General features: G+C 55.1%; 7 protein-coding genes and 1 non-coding gene across 8 annotated transcripts; 4 read left to right on the forward strand and 4 right to left on the reverse strand.

Annotated features, from left to right (window-relative positions):
• Nucleotides 1-478: 478 nt before the first annotated feature.
• On the reverse strand, nucleotides 479-1,878 carry BO86DRAFT_439265 (aldo/keto reductase; the record flags this gene model as incomplete). Its single annotated transcript, XM_025676156.1, has 8 exons — nucleotides 479-654; nucleotides 723-868; nucleotides 924-979; nucleotides 1,034-1,118; nucleotides 1,169-1,365; nucleotides 1,427-1,531; nucleotides 1,602-1,748; nucleotides 1,810-1,878. The coding sequence occupies 8 exons, from the start codon at nucleotides 1,876-1,878 to the stop codon at nucleotides 479-481; spliced, it is 981 nt and encodes a 326-aa protein (XP_025523989.1).
• A 397-nt stretch (nucleotides 1,879-2,275) lies between these two features.
• BO86DRAFT_421827 (uncharacterized protein) lies at nucleotides 2,276-6,296 on the forward strand (the record flags this gene model as incomplete). The annotated part of the gene is made up of 7 exons (XM_025675300.1): nucleotides 2,276-2,451; nucleotides 2,521-2,630; nucleotides 2,697-2,808; nucleotides 2,867-3,585; nucleotides 3,773-3,797; nucleotides 4,119-5,658; nucleotides 5,715-6,296. The coding sequence occupies 7 exons, from the start codon at nucleotides 2,276-2,278 to the stop codon at nucleotides 6,294-6,296; spliced, it is 3,264 nt and encodes a 1,087-aa protein (XP_025523990.1).
• Nucleotides 6,297-6,398: 102 nt separating this feature from the next.
• Nucleotides 6,399-8,329, reverse strand: BO86DRAFT_421828 (dihydroxyacetone kinase; the record flags this gene model as incomplete). The annotated part of the gene is made up of 4 exons (XM_025675301.1): nucleotides 6,399-7,034; nucleotides 7,172-7,344; nucleotides 7,398-8,168; nucleotides 8,224-8,329. The coding sequence occupies 4 exons, from the start codon at nucleotides 8,327-8,329 to the stop codon at nucleotides 6,399-6,401; spliced, it is 1,686 nt and encodes a 561-aa protein (XP_025523991.1).
• A 533-nt stretch (nucleotides 8,330-8,862) lies between these two features.
• On the forward strand, nucleotides 8,863-12,206 carry BO86DRAFT_458706 (putative NRPS-like enzyme; the record flags this gene model as incomplete). Its single annotated transcript, XM_025677313.1, has 4 exons — nucleotides 8,863-9,129; nucleotides 9,187-9,932; nucleotides 9,988-10,990; nucleotides 11,051-12,206. The coding sequence occupies 4 exons, from the start codon at nucleotides 8,863-8,865 to the stop codon at nucleotides 12,173-12,175; spliced, it is 3,141 nt and encodes a 1,046-aa protein (XP_025523992.1). The 3' UTR covers nucleotides 12,176-12,206.
• Nucleotides 12,207-13,969: 1,763 nt separating this feature from the next.
• On the forward strand, nucleotides 13,970-14,470 carry BO86DRAFT_299584 (uncharacterized protein; the record flags this gene model as incomplete). Its single annotated transcript, XM_025667435.1, has 1 exon — nucleotides 13,970-14,470. A coding segment is annotated over one exon (501 nt), but the record flags the coding sequence as incomplete, so codon positions are not given.
• Nucleotides 14,471-14,657: 187 nt separating this feature from the next.
• BO86DRAFT_197025 (uncharacterized protein) lies at nucleotides 14,658-15,955 on the reverse strand. Its single transcript, XM_025666714.1, has one exon. It carries the CDS (start codon nucleotides 15,493-15,495, stop codon nucleotides 14,845-14,847), a length of 651 nt encoding a protein of 216 aa, XP_025523994.1. The 5' UTR covers nucleotides 15,496-15,955; the 3' UTR covers nucleotides 14,658-14,844.
• Nucleotides 15,956-16,415: 460 nt separating this feature from the next.
• On the reverse strand, nucleotides 16,416-17,415 carry BO86DRAFT_369316 (putative thiamine pyrophosphokinase; the record flags this gene model as incomplete). The annotated part of the gene is made up of 2 exons (XM_025670239.1): nucleotides 16,416-17,322; nucleotides 17,378-17,415. The coding sequence occupies 2 exons, from the start codon at nucleotides 17,413-17,415 to the stop codon at nucleotides 16,416-16,418; spliced, it is 945 nt and encodes a 314-aa protein (XP_025523995.1).
• A 919-nt stretch (nucleotides 17,416-18,334) lies between these two features.
• Nucleotides 18,335-18,416, forward strand: BO86DRAFT_t263. The gene has a single exon. It is a non-coding gene; the product is annotated as a tRNA-Ser (tRNA).
• Nucleotides 18,417-18,586: the final 170 nt, after the last annotated feature.

Here is an 18,586-nt window from a genome sequence, read left to right on the forward strand (position 1 = left end):
TCACGGAATGGAATTTGAAAGGAAGTGGGATCAGAGCCAGCAGACCTGTCCACAGCACAGCCAAGGAGACAGAGACCGACCAGGATTCTGCCAAGCTTAAATGGAGAAGAACCTGGGGTAATTCCCACTGGTAATTGCGGGGTAGCAGGGCCGTGAAGCACGGACTGTGAACCCTTGATTCGTATAATTCGGAAAAGAGCCACTGCTGTCGGATACGTATTCTTGTTTGCCTCTTCTTATCCGAGGAGGAGGTCAACCACGAGGCTCATGATCTTCAGTCGCAAGTGACGCCAGTCCATTGTGTTGTACCATACAGTATTGAATTGAATTTCTCCAGCCTATGCACTTTACATGTTCTGCCTGAACGACAATAGGGTGGTCGAGTGGCCATTGCGAAGGGACTCGGATATCCATCACATTCATCTATGTAACTGTACTGTAATCACCCTCTCTAATCTCCATCTCTCTACTGCATACATCAAGCCTGAGCCTTGAGTCGTTTCTGCTCTTCCGCCCAGGCCAGTGCGCTTTTCCGAGCACTCTCTTCGCCCACCTCACCAAAGATGTCTATCCCCAGGCGGGCCGGGAAGTTCATACGTTGGTGCTTTTCCAGGGATTCAATCGCGTTGAATGCCTCCTCGGGCAGGACAAAATCTAAATTGACAATCGTATGGTCAGGCCTACATTCTCAGTATCCGATAGACGTTCTAAATACGGCATACCTTCGAAGTTGCTCTGGATTCTCTCGGGGGTGACCGACTTGGGCAGCACGACGGTGCCGCGCTGAACCGCCCAGCTAATCAAGACCTGCGCTGGAGTCTTACCCAGGCTCTTGGCCGTTTCGATGACGAGAGGATCATCGACCGCGCTAAGTCCACGTCAGTTACCGTACCTGCAGTCGGAAAATGCTTAACGCCACCTACCGCGGAATGTTATAAATGTTGTTTCCGAGGGGAGAGTATCCCTCTACCACAATCCCCTAGACACGACACCCGTTAACAACCCCTTGAGACACAACTTTGAGGAGACTCACTTGTTGTTTAGACCACTCCAAAAGGTCTTTTTGCTGAAGATAGGGATGCGCCTCGATCTGGTTCACGGCAGGGGGGATTTGGGCTCTGGCGATACGTCAGTCAACTCATTGTTTCCATGAGACCAGTGCACGGACGTCTTGAGCAATTCTTCGATCTTCTCGCGGGTGAAGTTGCTCACTCCAATAGAGCGAATCTTCCCCTTGGCCACCAGCTCCTCCATTGCTGCCCAGGTATCCTTGGCCGGCACGTCGATCACATCAATCAAGCCCGTCTCCTCGACGATCGGCTGGTTGGTGGTGGAGGAATAACGGAACGAGACTGGCCAGTGGATCTATATGACATTGAGTCAGTCCCACCAGCCTGCCCCCTTCAACACCAGTGTTGCCTCCTACCAGGTAAAGGTCCAAATAATCGGTTTGAAGGTCGGCTAGGGTCTTGTCCACGGCGGCTTCGACATGTTCGGGCTGGTGATGGGTATTCCACAATTTGCTGGTAAGCTAGGGCCACGTCGCGGTCAGTTCCGAACTCCAAGGCCATTCACATTCAACGAATGATGGGTATACGCACGAAGATCTCCTCGCGCGGAATGCCCGAGGCTTTGATACCATCTCCAACCTCTTGTTCGTTTCCGTAGATGGCAGCAGCGTCGATGTGACGATAGCCTCCTTTGAGGGCGGCAACCACGGCCTCGCGCACCTCGTTCGGCTTCGATTGCTGGAATAACCGCGCTATCAGTATCCATCTTCCCGGGCGTTTCGTTCAAAAAGCGACATACCCATGTCCCAAGCCCGACGGCAGGGATCTCATAGCCCGAGTTCAACTTGAACGTGCGTCCTGAAGCCATATTGGGGATGATAGAGGGATGGAGTGGTGAGTCGGTGGGAAAGAGGGGTACGAATGAGACAGATGCCACGCACGCAGCAATATCAACAGCAATCTTGGCCACCTGAATCAATCTAGCCCAAATTTTGCTAGCCCCGCGGTTTTATCAATATCGAGCCCGAGTGACGCCATCTGCGCCCGCCTCGGAAAAGTAGCGGAGTGGTGATGCTTATCCGAAGGGCTTTCCCCTCCGAGCTTTCTTTTTCCGAGACATCTTTTCCGCCGCACCTGTTCCGGAGTGCCTCCCTGTGCCAAGATGGATCGCGACAACCCATCTTGTGGACGCTGCTGCATTTCAACATGGCCGGCCTGTGTATCCTGTCCTGGCATACCATCTCTATCGCCAATTCTCAACAATCATGGCACCTATCACCCAAATCGAGTATTTTCGAGTCCCCCCACGATGGTTGTTTGTCAAGATCACCGATGGCGATGGCAACACTGGCTGGGGTGAAGCCTCCCTTGAAGGTCACACGGAGGCAGTGGAAGGCTGCTTGGACGCCTTCACGGCTCGCTTTCACGGCTTGGATGCCAAGTAAGCTAGACCGGTCCAAACCTGCATTCTACATTCGCTCTGGCTGACTCGATTCCCTTCGCCATATAGTGCAATCGAGCATATCTGGCAGAATGGCTATCGCATGGGATTCTATCGCGGAGGACCAGTTCTGATGAGTGCCTTGGCTGGGATTGATATTGCCCTTTGGGATCTCAAAGGTGAGCGCGCGCTCTTAACCCCTTGCATTGCGCACATTCACGCCTAATCGTCTCGTTCTCTCCTAGCGCGCCGACTGGGCTTACCCATCTACGAACTCCTGGGCGGCAAAGTTCGGGATCAATTGCGAGTATACGCCTGGATTGGAGGCGACCGACCGGGGGATGTTGAGGTGCAAGCGTAAGAGCCACAGGTTCTGTGTCTGGGCAGATATTCTGACTTGCAGGCCTTTCTATAGACGCGCACGAATCACGCAGGGGTTCAAGGCGATTAAAATGAACGCTACCGAGGACCTGGGCTGGTTAGATTCCCCCCACACCTTGGATACATCGGTCGAGCGTCTCAAGACTGTTAAGGCACTTGGCCTGGACGCGGGCGTAGACTTCCACGGGCGCGTGCACAAGGCGATGGCGATCCAGTTGGCCCACAAGCTCGCCCCGCACGAGCCACTGTTCATCGAGGAGCCACTCCTGTCCGAGCACCCGGAGTCAATCGCCGCCCTGTCCAAGCTGGTGCCCATCCCTATTGCGCTGGGGGAGCGCCTGCACAGTCGGTGGGACATCAAGCCGTTCCTGGAATCTGCATCGGTCAGTATTCTCCAGCCGGATATCTGCCATGTGGGTGGCATTTCGGAGCTGCGTCGGATGGCGACCATGGCGGAGGCCTACGATGTGGCCTTGGCTCCCCACTGTCCGCTGGGTCCCATTGCCCTCGCGGCCAATTTGCAGGTCGATGCCGTCTCGGCCAATTTTGCGATCCAGGAGATGAGCGTGGGGATCCACTACAACCACGGCTCAGCGGATATTGGCACGTATGTCAAGAATCCTGAAGTCTGGACGGTGCAAGACGGCCTGATTCGGTTGATGGATGGTCCCGGACTGGGGATCGAGCTGGATGAAGAAAAGATCCGGGCTGCAGCGGTGGATGCCACTGCCTGGCGAAGTCCAAGCTTTCAGGGTCCCGGGGGAGAGTGGCGAGAATGGTAGGAGTAGGAAGGGATATGTATATTGCCTGGAGATGTTAGAGCCCTCCCCTTCTTAGGTACTCGTACTAGAGTACAGGACAGTACATGGCTTTCCAATGGGAAGTAACAAGGCCTTGGTTGTATTAAGCTATTCGATTCGCCAATGTAAGCGAACTCAAGCACAATTTCCAAGAAAGGGTAGAGAGTGGATATTACTTCTACTTCCAAAGGATACTCGTATAGTTGTAGTATAGAGACCTCGTGACTTAACTTTACCCCGTGGGGTTGGAGGTGACTAATCCACTAGTTAACTAACTACGTATCCGACCTCCGACCTTCCGCATCTTCTCCCCTGCATCCATCCACTCTCCACTCTCCACTCTTCTATTCCATCTTCAATAACTAATACCTCTCTCATCATCTACACACTCTTTCCATGGACACGCTGCCGGAACCCCCTCGCAAAAGACGATGTGGCAAGGAGCGAGTCCGCGTAACTCGTGCCTGCGACGCCTGCAAACGGTAGGCAAACCTCGATCCACGCTCTCTTGGTGAACATTATGCTGACTCGGAATGATAGAAAGAAGCTACGCTGCTCAGGGACGCTGCCATGTTCCCTCTGTCAGCGCACCGGCAAACCATGCGACTACACAGCCGAGTACAACCGGGGAAAGCTCCCTCCCATTCCCTCTCGTGAACAGCCCAATACTCCTCCCAGGACAGAGACCACCACCACCACCGACTTCCCCCTCGGATCTCCAGCCTCGCCAGTCAGAGAGAATGGCTTTGTGAACGAGGCTCCCTCTGGCGGCTCTCCTGAAGCACATCAGACCGATATGGAGGGTCACTATGTAGGACCTTCGTCAGGGGTTTCCTTTCTGATTCGAGCCCAGAGGAGACTGCAAGAGCAGATCTCCCTCCCGATCAATGCCCCTATCTTCAGCTTTGGTGACGCCCCGTTGTCAAAGCTGGACCCGGCTTTTCTGCTGCTTCCGCCTCGATCTGAAGCCGATATCCTCATTGCTCGATACTTTGATTTCGCCTTCCCGACCCACCGCTTTCTCCATCAGGCCCAGGTGGAGGGATGGGTCTCCGAGTTCTATGGTCCCCTACAGGACTCGGCGGTGGCGGGGCCTGGCAAGCGCGCCATTCGAGCCTTGGTTTTGATGGTCCTGGCTCACGCGAAGCAGTGTTTACCAGAGTCAGATCAAGGGATCGGAGCGTCGGTCAACGGCACCCTCTACCTGGCGGCCGCGGAGCATCATCTGGCTGCAGAGACTGGCCCGGTGCGCTTGACGAGTGTGCAGGCCCGCTTGGCCCAGTGCTTCTACCTTCTGTCGCAGTCTCGCATCAATCATTGTTGGAGTCTGTTCGGGACGACCGCCCGCCTGGCCATCGCCATTGGCCTTCATCGGGCTCGCAGGAGAGACCGGGGATCTGGCTTCGATTGCGTGGAGGGGGAGTGCCGAAAACGCGTCTTCTGGTGTGCGTATAGTCTCGACAACTATCTCAGTGCCGCTCTAGGCCGTCCGCGCATCTTTCATGACGACGATATTGACCAGGAGCTCCCCTCGGTCGCAAATGACAGCCACATTCTAGCCGACCAGATCCTCCCGGCGACGACATCGGCTCAGAGCATTATGCTGGCCCCCGTCTATCATGCCAAGCTGTCGGTCATTATTGGGGGAATCTTACATGATGTCTACGGGCCCCGGCGGGCCAGCGGGCAGGTGGAAGCGGCAGCGGCCGCCAAATACGGGGCCAGTCTGTCTCGCTGGCGTCAGGAGCTATCGGGATTCCTTGATCTGGCAAATGTTGATCTGCTCATGCTGACCTACCAACGACAGTATACCGTTCTCAATCTCGCTTTTTACCATGCGCAGGTCCTACTATACCGACCCTTCATTCTGAAAGACTTTGGTCACTCCACCGTCACCCGCCCTCAGAATGACAAATCATTTGAATCGGTCCGAAAGTACACTGGACTGTGCCTGGAGGCTGCCATGAAGATCGCAGCAATCGTCCGTGAGTTATGCGACCGGGGCAGAATGTATTCTACCTTCTGGGTAAGAGGCCCCATCTTCACGACTCCAAACAAGCCCACTGATAAGCCCGTGCGTAGTTTACCCATTACTACACATTTTCCGCGATTGTCGTCCTCTACGTCCATGTGGTCCAGGGCTCTACACAAGTGAATCGACCGGACCGACTGGACTGGTATCTTCGGATTGCTGAGCAAGCCCAGCGGGATCTCGCCTTCTGCGGCTCGCGCTCCTCGTTTGCACAGCGCTACGTGCTAGTGCTCGAGGAACTTCGGCAAGAAGCTCGAACAGCGATCAACCATACTCGTTCGGGGGTATTAGGAAGCCAGACTGTCTTCTCATCTGGTCTGGGCCAACCACCTCCATCACAGCACGGACATGGCAGCACCGGACCCGATGGAGCTGCAGAAGCCAGTGTGGGCGAAGCCTTGTTCGGCCTCCAACCTCTGCAGACCGGGGCAAAACCTGCGGACAACCAGTGGATGGACCTGACCTCTGTGCACCTCCACCCGCAGCCCTCGCACGGCAACCCTACGAACGATGCACTCGGTGGGACAGTGATTATGAATATTTCCGACTGGGAAGCCTTGGACTCGCTAGCAGTTGCTGGACTAGGAGAGCTGGACTATCTTTTTCCTCTGGATGAATTTCAAGGTGTCTAGCCTCGAGGCAAGCAGACTGCGAATACTTGATATTAGGCTTCAGACGACAGACCTCGGATTGCACAGCAAGGTAGAAAGAGATTACATGAGATTTCGACATGCTCAAGCTAACAAGAGACCTTTGAGTAAGACTACAAGTCCGGCAGCTCCGGGATCAGGAACTTCGCTCCAACCTTGCTCGGGGACATAGACAGCGCGCCCCAGCGAAGCTCGCATTCCTTGCGTTCGATCTCGGCCAGCCTGTGCGGCTATCAAAGCTGCATCTGTGGATTCACCCGCTTGCAGCGCTCTGATGAACGGCTCGAGCGCATCCATCAACGTCCGGTCACCTACTCGAGCTGGAGTGGCGCGCTGCAGAGTATCGAGTCCCGCCACACAAGCCTCGCTCCATTCAGCGGCTCCGACTAGTCTCTCTTCCTGCAGTCCTACTCCACCGTTGCGCAAGAAGGCGCCGACTGCATTCAGGAAAATCGCGTAAAGCGCGCCCGAAGTGCCATCCATGTTGTCCTCGACCACCTTGGCAATAGCCTCCACGGTCCCAACCACATCACCGTCGGGGTGCACGCACCCGCCCTTCTCCAAGTCCGCCAGAATTGCTCTGGCTGTCCGCGCCAGCGTCGAGCCACAGTCTCCATCCCCGACCAAGGAGTCGAAGCGATCAATTTCTTCCTCCGCAGCCACAACCTTGAGACAGGCGCGACTAATGGCCGCCGAAAGAGATATGTTGTCCACTATTGGCTCAAGATTATTGTTAGACAGTGTGTCAATGCCGCATACACGGAGGTATCGCAACAATTTCACTGACCTTTCAGTCGCGATGAACCTGGGTCCAGGCGTTCGGCCTGTTCTTCCACAGCAAATAACTTTCTTGCTACGGGAGAGGTTTCCAGGTGTTGGTGGGCGGTCCAGCCAGGAGTTGATGCAGGGGCATCTAAGGCTTGTATCATCGCCTTGCTGGCTTTGAGCAATGTGATGCTAAATCCTTTTCCGTCCAGGCTGGTCATGTAAGCCCCAGCGTATACTCGTCTTGGATGCAAGCTGCGTTTACCTGCGCCCCTGCTGTTAGCCAACTTTGATCACAGAAGGGAATCTCTACCTTACCAAGTCGTCCGACGACCACCTTCGTCATAGCTGAGAACTCGAGGTTCGAAATGCCACCAAGGTTGTTAACCATGAGCACCAACTCTTCCGCATCGTCGAACCGGACATAGGCTCGATCCTCGTCTTCCTGATCCAGTAATTGGTCCAGCATCTGATCCACAAGAACGTTGATATGAGGTTGAGGCTTAAGCACGTAGCATCCTGGCTCATTGTGGATCCCCATGCCGACCTCGACCTGGTCTGTCCGGACCGTCAGGTCTGTGGCAGGCTTTCCCACCAGATGCACATGATCCAAGGCAGCCCCCACCGTGGCCAAATTCGCCACAACTTCCTCACCTAACTGATACACTTTCTTCAAAGTGGCGTCTTCCTGCTGCGCGACCGCCCCGAGGATCTTCTCCACGAGGACCGTGCCAGCTAGCCCTCTCCGGCCTACCTTGCCACTTTTGCGTCGGCCAACCGACACGTCGTCCCCCACGACTAAGACTGCCATCTCATGGCCCGCGAGACGAGCCTTCTCCGCAGCGAGATGGAAGTGGAGAACATCCCCGGTGTAGTTCATGATGATCAGCAGTGTTCCAGCCGATCCCCCAGCCGAAGCAATCGTGTTCTGGATTTGATGCACACTTGGCGACGCAAAGACGGACCCAGAGACCGCAGCGCTGAGCAGGCCATCGCCTACCAGGCCGGCAAACGAAGGCTCGTGTCCCGCACCACCGCCAGATATCAAAGTCACTTTGGCGTTGCCGTCATGGCGGGAATTAATGATCGCTGCAGTGCATTAGCATTAGTTCGTACTGCACCCGTTTGACATTGGGTTACCCACATTTATTCTCCGGGTCGTAGATCAGCGATGGGTGGGTCAGTGCCAGGCCCTGAAGCGCATCCTGCACGAGAGTGGTCCCGTCGTTGATGAAGTGTCTGGCTGCCATTGCGCTGAGCGTGAAGCGAATGCGTAAGTAAATGCGTATGATGCTGGGACGACCGCAGCTTCAGCTTCTTTGTCGCGACTTTTATTCATTTACATGTTTGCTATACCCTGTCCTGCAACGTGAAGAATTCCGGACCGCTTCGAAAGTGAGCCCATGTCAAGAATACAAGTCCGGTACCCTCGGTTGAGTCAATGCACAGGTGATGATTTTCCGCCCGGATGATTGCGGGATACCGAATACATGCGAGGGGAATAAAATCCGAAGCTTTTCCCCAGACGCGTTTCTAACTCGATGCTACAGTTTTCCGGGCTGGGGGGGCGATTGCTTCGCTCGGCTAAGGCGATGCTTATCCGAGTGGGGGGGGTCTTTTCCGACCCCACACCCTAAGTTAACCGGGGAATTCACTTGCGTGAGGTACTCCGTACTCCCCCCGCAACAGCATCTACGGAGTAATAGATAAACAGTTCATTATATGCCGAAGCCGCATTTCAGCCAAAAAGGCTTATTTTCCATCTTTTCCATTCACGGTAATCATGCTTCTCACACCAGACATGGACAGCGTGACAGAGGCCCGACAGCTGGGTGAACTCCCACCCACCCCGCCTCACGAAAAGGAGATCTTCCCCCAGACGATCAACGACGTCTTGTTGCAACTCATTCAGGATGCGCCAGACCTACCACTGGTTGGCTACCCGGGAAGCTCTCATGGGGTCAGCGACTACGTATACTACTCTGCTCGCCAGCTGGATCGCTTCGCCAACGGCGCAATCGAACAGTTGAAGAAGACTGGACTTGAACAGGTAAGAGCGATGCCCACATCAATATGGTCCCTCTTCCATTCTCATATCGCTACGCAGTTCTCCCACCCGACGGAGAACCGGGTTGTCGCGATTCTCGGCGCCTCCAACCTCGACTACATCGTGTCTCTTTTCGCATTGACCCGGCTGGGATACGCCGTCTTGCTGCTCTCGACACGACTCAGCACGGAAGCCTACGTGAATCTCCTCGCAGCCACTAAGTGCACTCAACTCCTTTACTCCGGGTCAACCGCAAAGGCTGTGAACAAGCTCGAGTCTACCGCATCCCTTGCTACCTACAAGATTCCGGAGCATGCCGCGTACTCAACGACCACCTTCAGCTCGTCTTTACAGCTGACCGACAACAGTCACCTGAGTCAGAAATGGGCGTTCATCATTCACTCTTCTGGGTCAACTGGCCTCCCCAAGCCAATCTTTCAGACTCACGGGGCGTGCATCGCCAACTACAGCACCAGCAAGGGCTACCGGGCCTTGCTTACCCTGCCGCTGTACCACAACCACGGCCTTTCGACCTTCTTCCGGTCGCTGTTTAAGCGCAAGCCTGTTGCGATCTACAACGCAAACTTGCCCTTAACAGGCAATCATGTGCTCGATACGATGCGGGTGACAACCCCAGAGAGCTTCCATGGGGTGCCGTATGTGCTCAAGTTGTTGAGTGAAGTCGAGGGCGGTGTCGCGGCACTAGCGCAGTGCCAACAGGTTCTCTTCGGGGGGAGCAGCTGCCCTGATGATCTGGGGGATCTTCTTGTCGAGCAAGGCGTGCGGCTGATCAGTCACTACGGCGCGTATGTTGCCCGCTTCAAAGATGCCTTAATGCCTGCATGCTAATCCAGACGGCAGAACTGAACTCGGCCAGCTCATGACCTCCGAACGACCCCCAGAAGACAAGGCATGGAACTACGTGCGACCTCTGCCCAAGGTGGCTCCTTTTGTGAAGATGGACCCGTTGGAGGATGGCTCGTACGAGTGTGTCGTGCTCGATGGACTACCGGCCAAAGTCAGCTCGAACTCGGACGACCCACCAAACTCCTTCCACACGCGCGATACGTTCCTGAAACACCCGTCCATCACGAATGCGTGGAAATACTTGGGCCGACTGGACGATCGCATCACGCTCGTCAACGGCGAGAAGGTGCTCCCCGTGCCCATCGAGCACCGGATCCGTCAAAATCGCGGTGTGCAGGACAATCTCGTGTACGGCGTCGGACGTCCGCTCCCGGGCCTGCTTGTCGTGCCCAGCGTCGAGTGCCAAGGGATGGCAAAGGCAGAGATCCTCGACCAGATCTGGCCGGACATCGCCGCGGCCAACGCGAATGCTGAGGCTTTCAGTCAGATCTCCCGCGACATGGTGATCATCTTGGACCCCGGCTGTTCGTATCCCGCCACCGACAAGGGGACCATGATCCGCAACCGGTGCTACATCGAATTTGATGATCTAATTGAGGAGAAGTACCACAAGCTCCAGGAAGGCGGCTCAACTGCCGCAGCGAACCGCCGCGTCTTTGAAAACGTGCAGGAGCTGGAGCAGCATCTGTTGTCTCTGTTCCGAGACGAGTTGGGATTCAGGGACATCGATCTGGACACTGACTTTTATGAAGCAGGGGTAGACAGTCTTCAGGCCATCAAGGCACGTGGTGTCATTCAAAATCAAGTGGACATCGGGTCCGCTCAGCTGGGTCATAATGTGATTTACGACTGCGCCAACGTTCGCAAGCTGGCTGCCCATCTCGACGCAGTCCGGACCGGGCAAGAGAGCAGCGTTGAAGACGAGCTGAGTGTCATGGCCCGACTGATCGATAAGTACTCGACTTTCGTGAGCAGACCCGCTGCCAAAGAGACTGTTGTAAGTTTCAGTGCCTCACTAGATCTCTTTGGGATCTCCATCAGGTACTAACCCACGCAGCTGCTTACCGGCACCACCGGCTCATTGGGCGTATACATCCTCTCACGCCTCATGGAGAACCCAGCCGTCAAGCAGATCTACTGCCTCGTTCGGGCGAGCAGCCCCTCTGACGCACTGGACCGCGTGCTCACAAGCCTGTCCACCCGATCGCTGCCAATGGTTAACGTGTCCAAAATTATCGCCCTGCCATCACAGTTCGGGCGCGAGGATCTCGGCCTGCCAGCTGAGGTATTGAACGACCTGCGCCAGTCGCTCACCAAAGTCATCCACGCTGCGTGGGCCGTCAACTTCACCCTGGGCGTGCAGAGCTTCGAGCAACAACACATCCGCGGCGTCCACAACCTGATCAACCTGTGCCTCTCCAGCACGCGCACCTCCCCGGCCGAGTTCTACTTCTGCTCCTCCATCTCCGCCGCCGCCGGGACGCCTCTGCCGGCGACCATCGCCGAAGGCCCGATCCCGGAGCTGGCGCACGCCCAGAACATGGGATACGCGCGCTCTAAGCTCGTGGCAGAGCGCATCATTCAAGCGGCGGCCGAAACGACGGGAATGATCGCCAAGGTCCTCCGCGTGGGCCAGATCGTCGGCGACACGGTGACGGGCAAGTGGAACCGCACCGAAGCCATCCCGCTAATGCTGCAGACCGCACACACCCTCAAAGCTCTGCCAGCGCTGGACGAGACCCCTTCCTGGCTGCCTGTCGACGTGGTGGCCGATGCAGTGCTCGAACTCAGCGGGATTGCCACCGCCGATTCCTCCACCTTGGCAGCAGTCTCCCGCCACGACCCAAGGGTCGTCTACCACGTGCAGAACTCGAGAACCTTCCGCTGGACGGAGGATCTGCTCCCCGCGCTACAACAAGCGGGACTGGACTTCGAGATCCTGCCCAAGCGGGAATGGGTGCAGCGTCTGCGCGAATCCGATCCAGACCCGGCCACGAATCCCACCATTAAACTTTTGGACTTCTTCACGGAGAAGTACGACAATGAGAGTCCAGGTCGGGCCGGGTTGAGTTTCCAGATGGAGAAGACGGAGGCGGCGAGTCCGTCGTTGAGGGGAGGTGTTGAGTTGATTGAGAACGGGCTGATTCGGAAGTTTGTGGATTCCTGGCGGGGGGAGTGGTGAATGTCTGTCTTGGTTGGGAATTTGTTCTGTGAGGGAGTCAAATGGGTTAGATTGTCACTGTTATTTGCAGGAGTCATGAGTTAGCTGTAGTTTGGTTCAATACCATTGTGTTCTTCATACCTCAGCCATCTCCATGCCCGAGGCAGTGAGGCACTAAGGCGCTAAGGCAGTAAGGCATTCAGACATCCAGCCAAGGGCGAAAGTCTCGGATGACAAATGCCCGCATCACCTCCACTTTTTCCAGGCACCAACATCCACCCATCCATGGCTCGAGGCGGCAAAAGTACTGAGTAACTGTACGGTCTGTACCTGATCCGAAAAATTCGTGGTGGCGAATCTGGCGAGATGCCTGCATAGCCTATTCAGTTTGATCCACCGGGACTGAGTACCCGAAGCAACCGGGTATGCCTCGGTCAACAGCAGCAGCACCACCACCACCACCACCAACGCCCAGTCTGAACCGGACCCAATCCGGTCCATCCCCCTGCTGATAACAAATGTGAGGTATCACTTTGGGGTTGTTTCAAGATGCTGACCACCCTTCCTTCCTTACCCCTGTTCCTCGGGAATCAGTGAGACTACAAATAACTTATTCTCCGAGGTTGGGTCGGGCCATGCAATCGAGTGAGTAGAAGTTAGGGCACCATTCTATGCTCTCCCGCGCGGCCGACGCAGCGCCAAGCAGCGTCGACAGCAATCAATGGCAGCCTATTGTTCGGTTTTTTCGCTTTTCCCCACTTGCACCTTGGGGCTCACTGGGCCTTCAGCCATTAGACTACGCGGCAACTGACAAGCTTCCGTCTGCTGATCCATATCCAGCATTTTCTCTGGCGACACTCGAAGGTGATGTTGAACAACCCTGACTCTTGAGGGACTCTGGGGAACCACCCCGATCGAAATAAATTAAACCTCCTCCGATCTGATCTCATTGATGAATTCCTGCAAATGCACGGATGACAGAGACTCTGTCGGTGTGTCAGGGGGAAGAAGGATTCACCAACCAGTGCCACGTTCGACAGACTTCTGTTGGGCCCACTTGGTGCCTGGCAGGCCACGCCATCCACTTGAGCCAATCTGGTTAAGCAATCAGGCCAGACCAGACGAGACCAGTCAATAGGAGAATCAAGTCCATGAATGGGGCCTGCAGTCCCAAACATGTTCGTCTGCCCCCCCTCCTCCTCCTGGAGGGGGGCGCTACATTGGGCCCGCGCGCCTTACAGCCCAGGTTTCCCACTGCCGAATCTTCACGGCCTGTCATACTTCTTTTATAAGACCTGCTGGCTCTGCTGCGCCTTCCTTTTCCTTCTTTCCTTCCTTCTCTTTCTCTCCTTTCGTCCAGTTTTCTGCTCCCCCTACACTTTGTTGTTCGTTCCTCATTTCCCCTCTCTCCTTCGGGATTGTCACTCTTTTTTCTCTGGCTGCTATCAGTCAGAAGTCATTCCTTGAAACCTCCAGACGCAGCTAACCAGCCACAATTCGATCGTACCGTTCGATCGTCCTTCCTTTATTTTCTCAACTCACGTCAGTTTAAAAATCGTCTGAGTCGATATTGACGTCCTGTCTCTACTTCATCCAACCATGTTGTTCTCCAACTACATCCGCGCCGCCGCCCTCTTCGCGGCCATGGCCTCGGCCATCCCCATCGCCATGCCCCCGACGACCACCGAGGTGCAGGTCGAGACGGAGACCCAGGTGGTGACCGAAGTCCTTGTGGCTGGTTCCCACGGACACGACTCGCACACCACCACCGTCAAGCCCACCACCACGGCGCATCACACCTCGACCTTCCCCTCCACCCACGCCTCGGCCACTCCCTCCGCCTCCGCCGTCGCCTCCTCGACCACCAGCAGCAGCAGCAGCAGCGCGACAGGCGGCCGTGTCGAGATTGTCAACAACCTGAATCACACCATCTACGCCTGGTCCGTCTCCAACACGCAGGGCGAGATGCAGACCCTCGTTCCCGCCGGCGGCACCTTCACCGAGAGCTGGCGCACCAACCCGGACGGCGGTGGTATCTCCATCAAGCTGTCCTCGACCACGGAAGTGAGCAAGGTGCTGCAGTTCGAGTACACCGCCGAGAGCGAGACCGTCTGGTGGGACCTGTCATGTATCAACATGGAGAAGAACTCGTGGTTCACCGAATACGGCTTCTCCGCCGTCCCCAGCGTTGAGTCGTGCCCGTCGGCCAAGTGCGCCGCCGGCGATAGCGACTGCTCCGAGGCGTACCAGAACCCCGACGATGTCGATACCCTCAGCTGTTCGTCGGACAGTGTGATCAAGCTGGTTCTGGGCTGACCGCTGCCCGAGGACGAACAGTTCCATTGAGACTCGCCTGTCTCATTTCTTCTCTTTCTTCACGCAATGACATATGCCACTCGACGTTTTATTCTTTTCTTTTCTTTTCCGTTGACTCTTGCAGGAACGGTCCTTCGAACCTGCGAGTGTCTTCCTTTCAGTGCTTTAGTTTTATACCTTTCAATCAATTCGTATATATACGTGTGTTCTTATCTACCTTTATCGTTGCCTCCTTGGGCTTCCATTCAACGATGACGTGACGCTGGGCGCATGATCATCGCATTTGTACTTTATTTCATTATAGTCGCCAATTTGCGTCGGTCGCACGGCCTCCGTGGGTCATTTGTCAGGTCGCATTAGTTTAGATGTACTTGTTAAAACCGTCTCGATCTATGCCTCCACTGGGAGCTGTGACTGTTGAGTATCGGCGACAAGAGACGTGGGATCGCTGACTTTCGAAACCCGAGAGCCACCAGGTCCGTAATTCCGCTGTTCGAATCGAACCCCTTTGTCCAAACAAGCTGATTCGGTCTGGTTGAAGTCGAAGGCTTCGTAAGATCTCCTGGTTGAGACCTCAATCTGTTTGAGGCATCCTGCCCTTCATCGACGAACCGGCCCAGCACGCTATCAAAGTCCAATTCTTCTTCATCCGCACGGAAACAGTCCATGATCGTCAAGGTTTCCAGGTTAGGAGGAAATGCTGCGGTCGTCCACGTCCCGGTGTCTTCATGCCAGCAAGGAGTTTCGCAATGGAGACAATCCTCGCTAAATGCAAGCTCTTTTTGGCCTGGAAATTCTCCCAGAGGGGCACATGGATGGTACGCCTCCGGTTTCTCAGACGAAAGCCAATCGGTCCACTCCGGAAAACCCGTCTCAATCACCAGGCTTTCCAGCGTGTCCCGGTGGTGGAGGAGACCATTCCAGAGGCCATCGACGAAATCCTCGTGTGGCATACGGATCTGGCTGAAGTAAAACTCAACGGCTTTAGTATTCTCGGCTGCTGCAGGATAGTTGCAATGTCCCATCTTGTCACCGTGGTTTCTGGCCACATGCCTATCGTAATGCTCAGTTCCCGTATGGGAGACTGACCCTTCCCGTTACACAAAAGGCGACCGGCCATAAAAGCCCCGATGCCATCAATAGTCAGATCTTCTAGCGCTGGAAGATAGAAGACGTGCCCGACGTCCTTCACCCAGAAGAGGGCTACTGAAGGATAAAAGTCACCTCGATGGCTGACAAGTCGAAGCTTGCGGAGATGCTGGAAGGCTTTGAAGGACTTTGATTCCGGGGACTCACTGCCGCGTGCAGCAGATAGCTAAGGTACGCGAAGTCCTCTTGTAAGTCCAACGAGGCTTCTTGAACATTCCGCGTTCGGGTGAGGATGAGCGGTATCAGCAGTCGTGCATCGTAACACTGAGTCACCCTGTTCCTGCGAAAGTTCCAGCAATCTAGGCCAGCTTCCTCAGCTAAGCTGTTGAAGTGGTCTTTGTGGCGTTCGACGTCGTACCGGTGTATCAGATGTTTGCCAACCGAATTCAGCGACAGTTCCCTCACCTGATCCCCTCAGTCCTTGTCAGCGACACCATACAGAAACCAGGCCAGATTAACCGGTTTCCGTGAGGATTCTCCGTAGGAGTACTAAAAGTACAATTGACGATTTGCGCTACCCGCCATGGATAACTGACTCGGCAGCAGTTGCTCAATTCCGCCCCCGTACATGTAGATGCGATGAAAGATTTCAGGAGGGAGGCCGGATCACGCGTTTTGAGATGCTTGACAAGGCGCTCGTGAGGTGATTGTATCGTACTGGGGGAGTCGGATACATCCGACTCTGAGTCGATGTTGGCGGGCATGGCGCACTCTCGAGAGGAAAGTTGACGGTAAAACCGATAAGAGTGATAGGTGTTTGGGTCACGTGGTCATTGCTTCTTCGAGAGTACTTACTCTATGGACCACACGGCAAAGGCAGCTTGCGGTGCAGCCTGGCCACGATCTCCGCATAGTCGGGCTCCTGTTCAGCAGTGAGTAGTCCATGACGAATCAGAAAGTCCAACATCACGGCACCACTGCTAGGTTTAAACCGTCCCTCCAGCAGCGCCTGTTTCACCGACTCCACCCCCATGCAATGGAATTGCCAGATATCCTGATCCACCGGTCGCAAAACCTCCTCCGCCCCCATCTCCATATCATACACGAAGAGCACCCCAGGATTCATCAGTCCTACCGGTCCCGAGGCCCGTGCATCACTAACATTCAGCCAGGTCACGGTCCCCGCCGCGCGAGCGTCGGATCGCACCCGATCTGCCGTCATGCCCGCTTCTTCCTCAGCCTCACGAACCAGACACTGCCACGGCGTCTCTCCGATAGCCATCCCGCCCGCAACCGCGTTATCCAGGAGCCCCGGGTACGTTTTCTTGTTGGGGTTGCGCTGCGGAATCCAGAACTGGTACCCTGCGGCCGTGCGCGTGTAGACCGTCATGTGCACCCCCTGCCCAATGATTCCCCACAGGGAGAACTCGCTGCGATCAATAGCGACCGGGAACCGAGCCCCCACGATGGGAAACATCTCCCCGCGGGTCCGACCGAGCTCGGGGAAGACCCCGAGTTCGCGGGCGCGGTTCATCTGGTGCGCCAGGATCTGGGTGCACTGGGCTTGCCAGTCCGGCCCCGTAGGACGGCGCAGGCGGACTTGCTTCGCTGGATCGGTTACGAGGTCGAAGTCGGACGTCCAGGGCATGGCGTGGACGATGTCGTCGGTCAGGAGTCCGTGGGGTCGATCATCGTCGGGGAGGTAGAACTTCCATAGTGTGCTTGTGCGGTTATCGTAGACGGTGTCTTCCGGGTAGGGAAAGCTAGTATGGATGTGAGTAGGTCGTAGTAGATGCAAGGATACGACTAAGGGCTCACTTATCGCAGTCTTGGACGACTTGAAGGAAGTTGTCCATCGGCCTAGACATTGTGTTGTGCTGTGTTGCGTGTTGTAAGGAGGAGGAGGAGACGCGAACTTTCAAGTTGGAAGGGAGGAGGGGGGGAAAACACTCGGCCCGATAAGATAAGCGGGGAAATTCCTTTTCCACTCCGGCCATCAACTGGGCCAGCAGCTGTTGAGAACTGTTACTGTATGATGTTGGACAGGATTAGCTTTTGTCATTCTGTGTATAGATTACATATCTATAGAGTTCTGAAGTGCGACTCAGCCCAAGAAATGGGGGATTAACTCAAATCATAAGTCAGATTCTATGGACGGTCTGGATGTATATATTGGCAATTGTTCTCCGTACTTTGTATCGTGTTTCGACAGACGATCCGCATGACATGAATCTGATAGACCAAGTCAAACCACCTCTCATGAGACAAGGAGCTAGTTAGAGCTTTGTAAGAGAGAGGAACCAGATTAGCACAGAATTCAGAATCTAAATAATGCAGGTCAAGACCAATAGAATGGACGATGTTGTTCATCAGAGGAGATTCATGGAGCAAATGGCACTAGCCCTCAAACTGGTTAGCGATTACTTACTCATCACAGACTAACCCTATCAAGCAAGCCGAGCTGTAGCTCAGTCTAGGCCGAATCCGGTTAGAGCCCCATGCAGGCACTCCTTCCTTTGCTGCTGACAGTGTAGAAGGATTCAAATGAGTGCCAGTATACCTACTCACCACTCCTCAACACCAGGCTTGCTTGCTTGAAGCGATATTGATTCGCTTTTGAAAGCGCTCGTCTTAATGAACATCTTCAGGTCAATACTTTGAGCTCAAGATGCTGTTCGACAGCGGCTGCGGAACTCAACCGAGGAGTGGGTCTCCCACAACCCCTTTTTGTAATCCGTTTGAGTAGGCACATTTCACTCCAAACACCTTATCCAAGACAGTATGGCCGAGTGGTCTAAGGCGATAGACTAGAAATCTATTCTCTTCGGAGGCGTCGGTTCAAATCCGACTGCTGTCGTCTTTTTGCTCAGGGGCTCTCTGCTCCTGGTTCTTTTTTCAAGATCGAATCAGTGGCGACAATGATCACGAATACTAAGGTGCCGAATGCTACCTGGTGTGGCATGCGGATATGCACGAGATTGTTGGCACATCGGATACTCCTGCTCTCAGCACTACGTGTTCTCAGCT

Source organism: Aspergillus japonicus (genome assembly GCF_003184785.1).
Source record: "Aspergillus japonicus CBS 114.51 unplaced genomic scaffold BO86scaffold_62, whole genome shotgun sequence".
Classification (NCBI taxonomy): Eukaryota; Fungi; Ascomycota; class Eurotiomycetes; order Eurotiales; family Aspergillaceae; genus Aspergillus; species Aspergillus japonicus.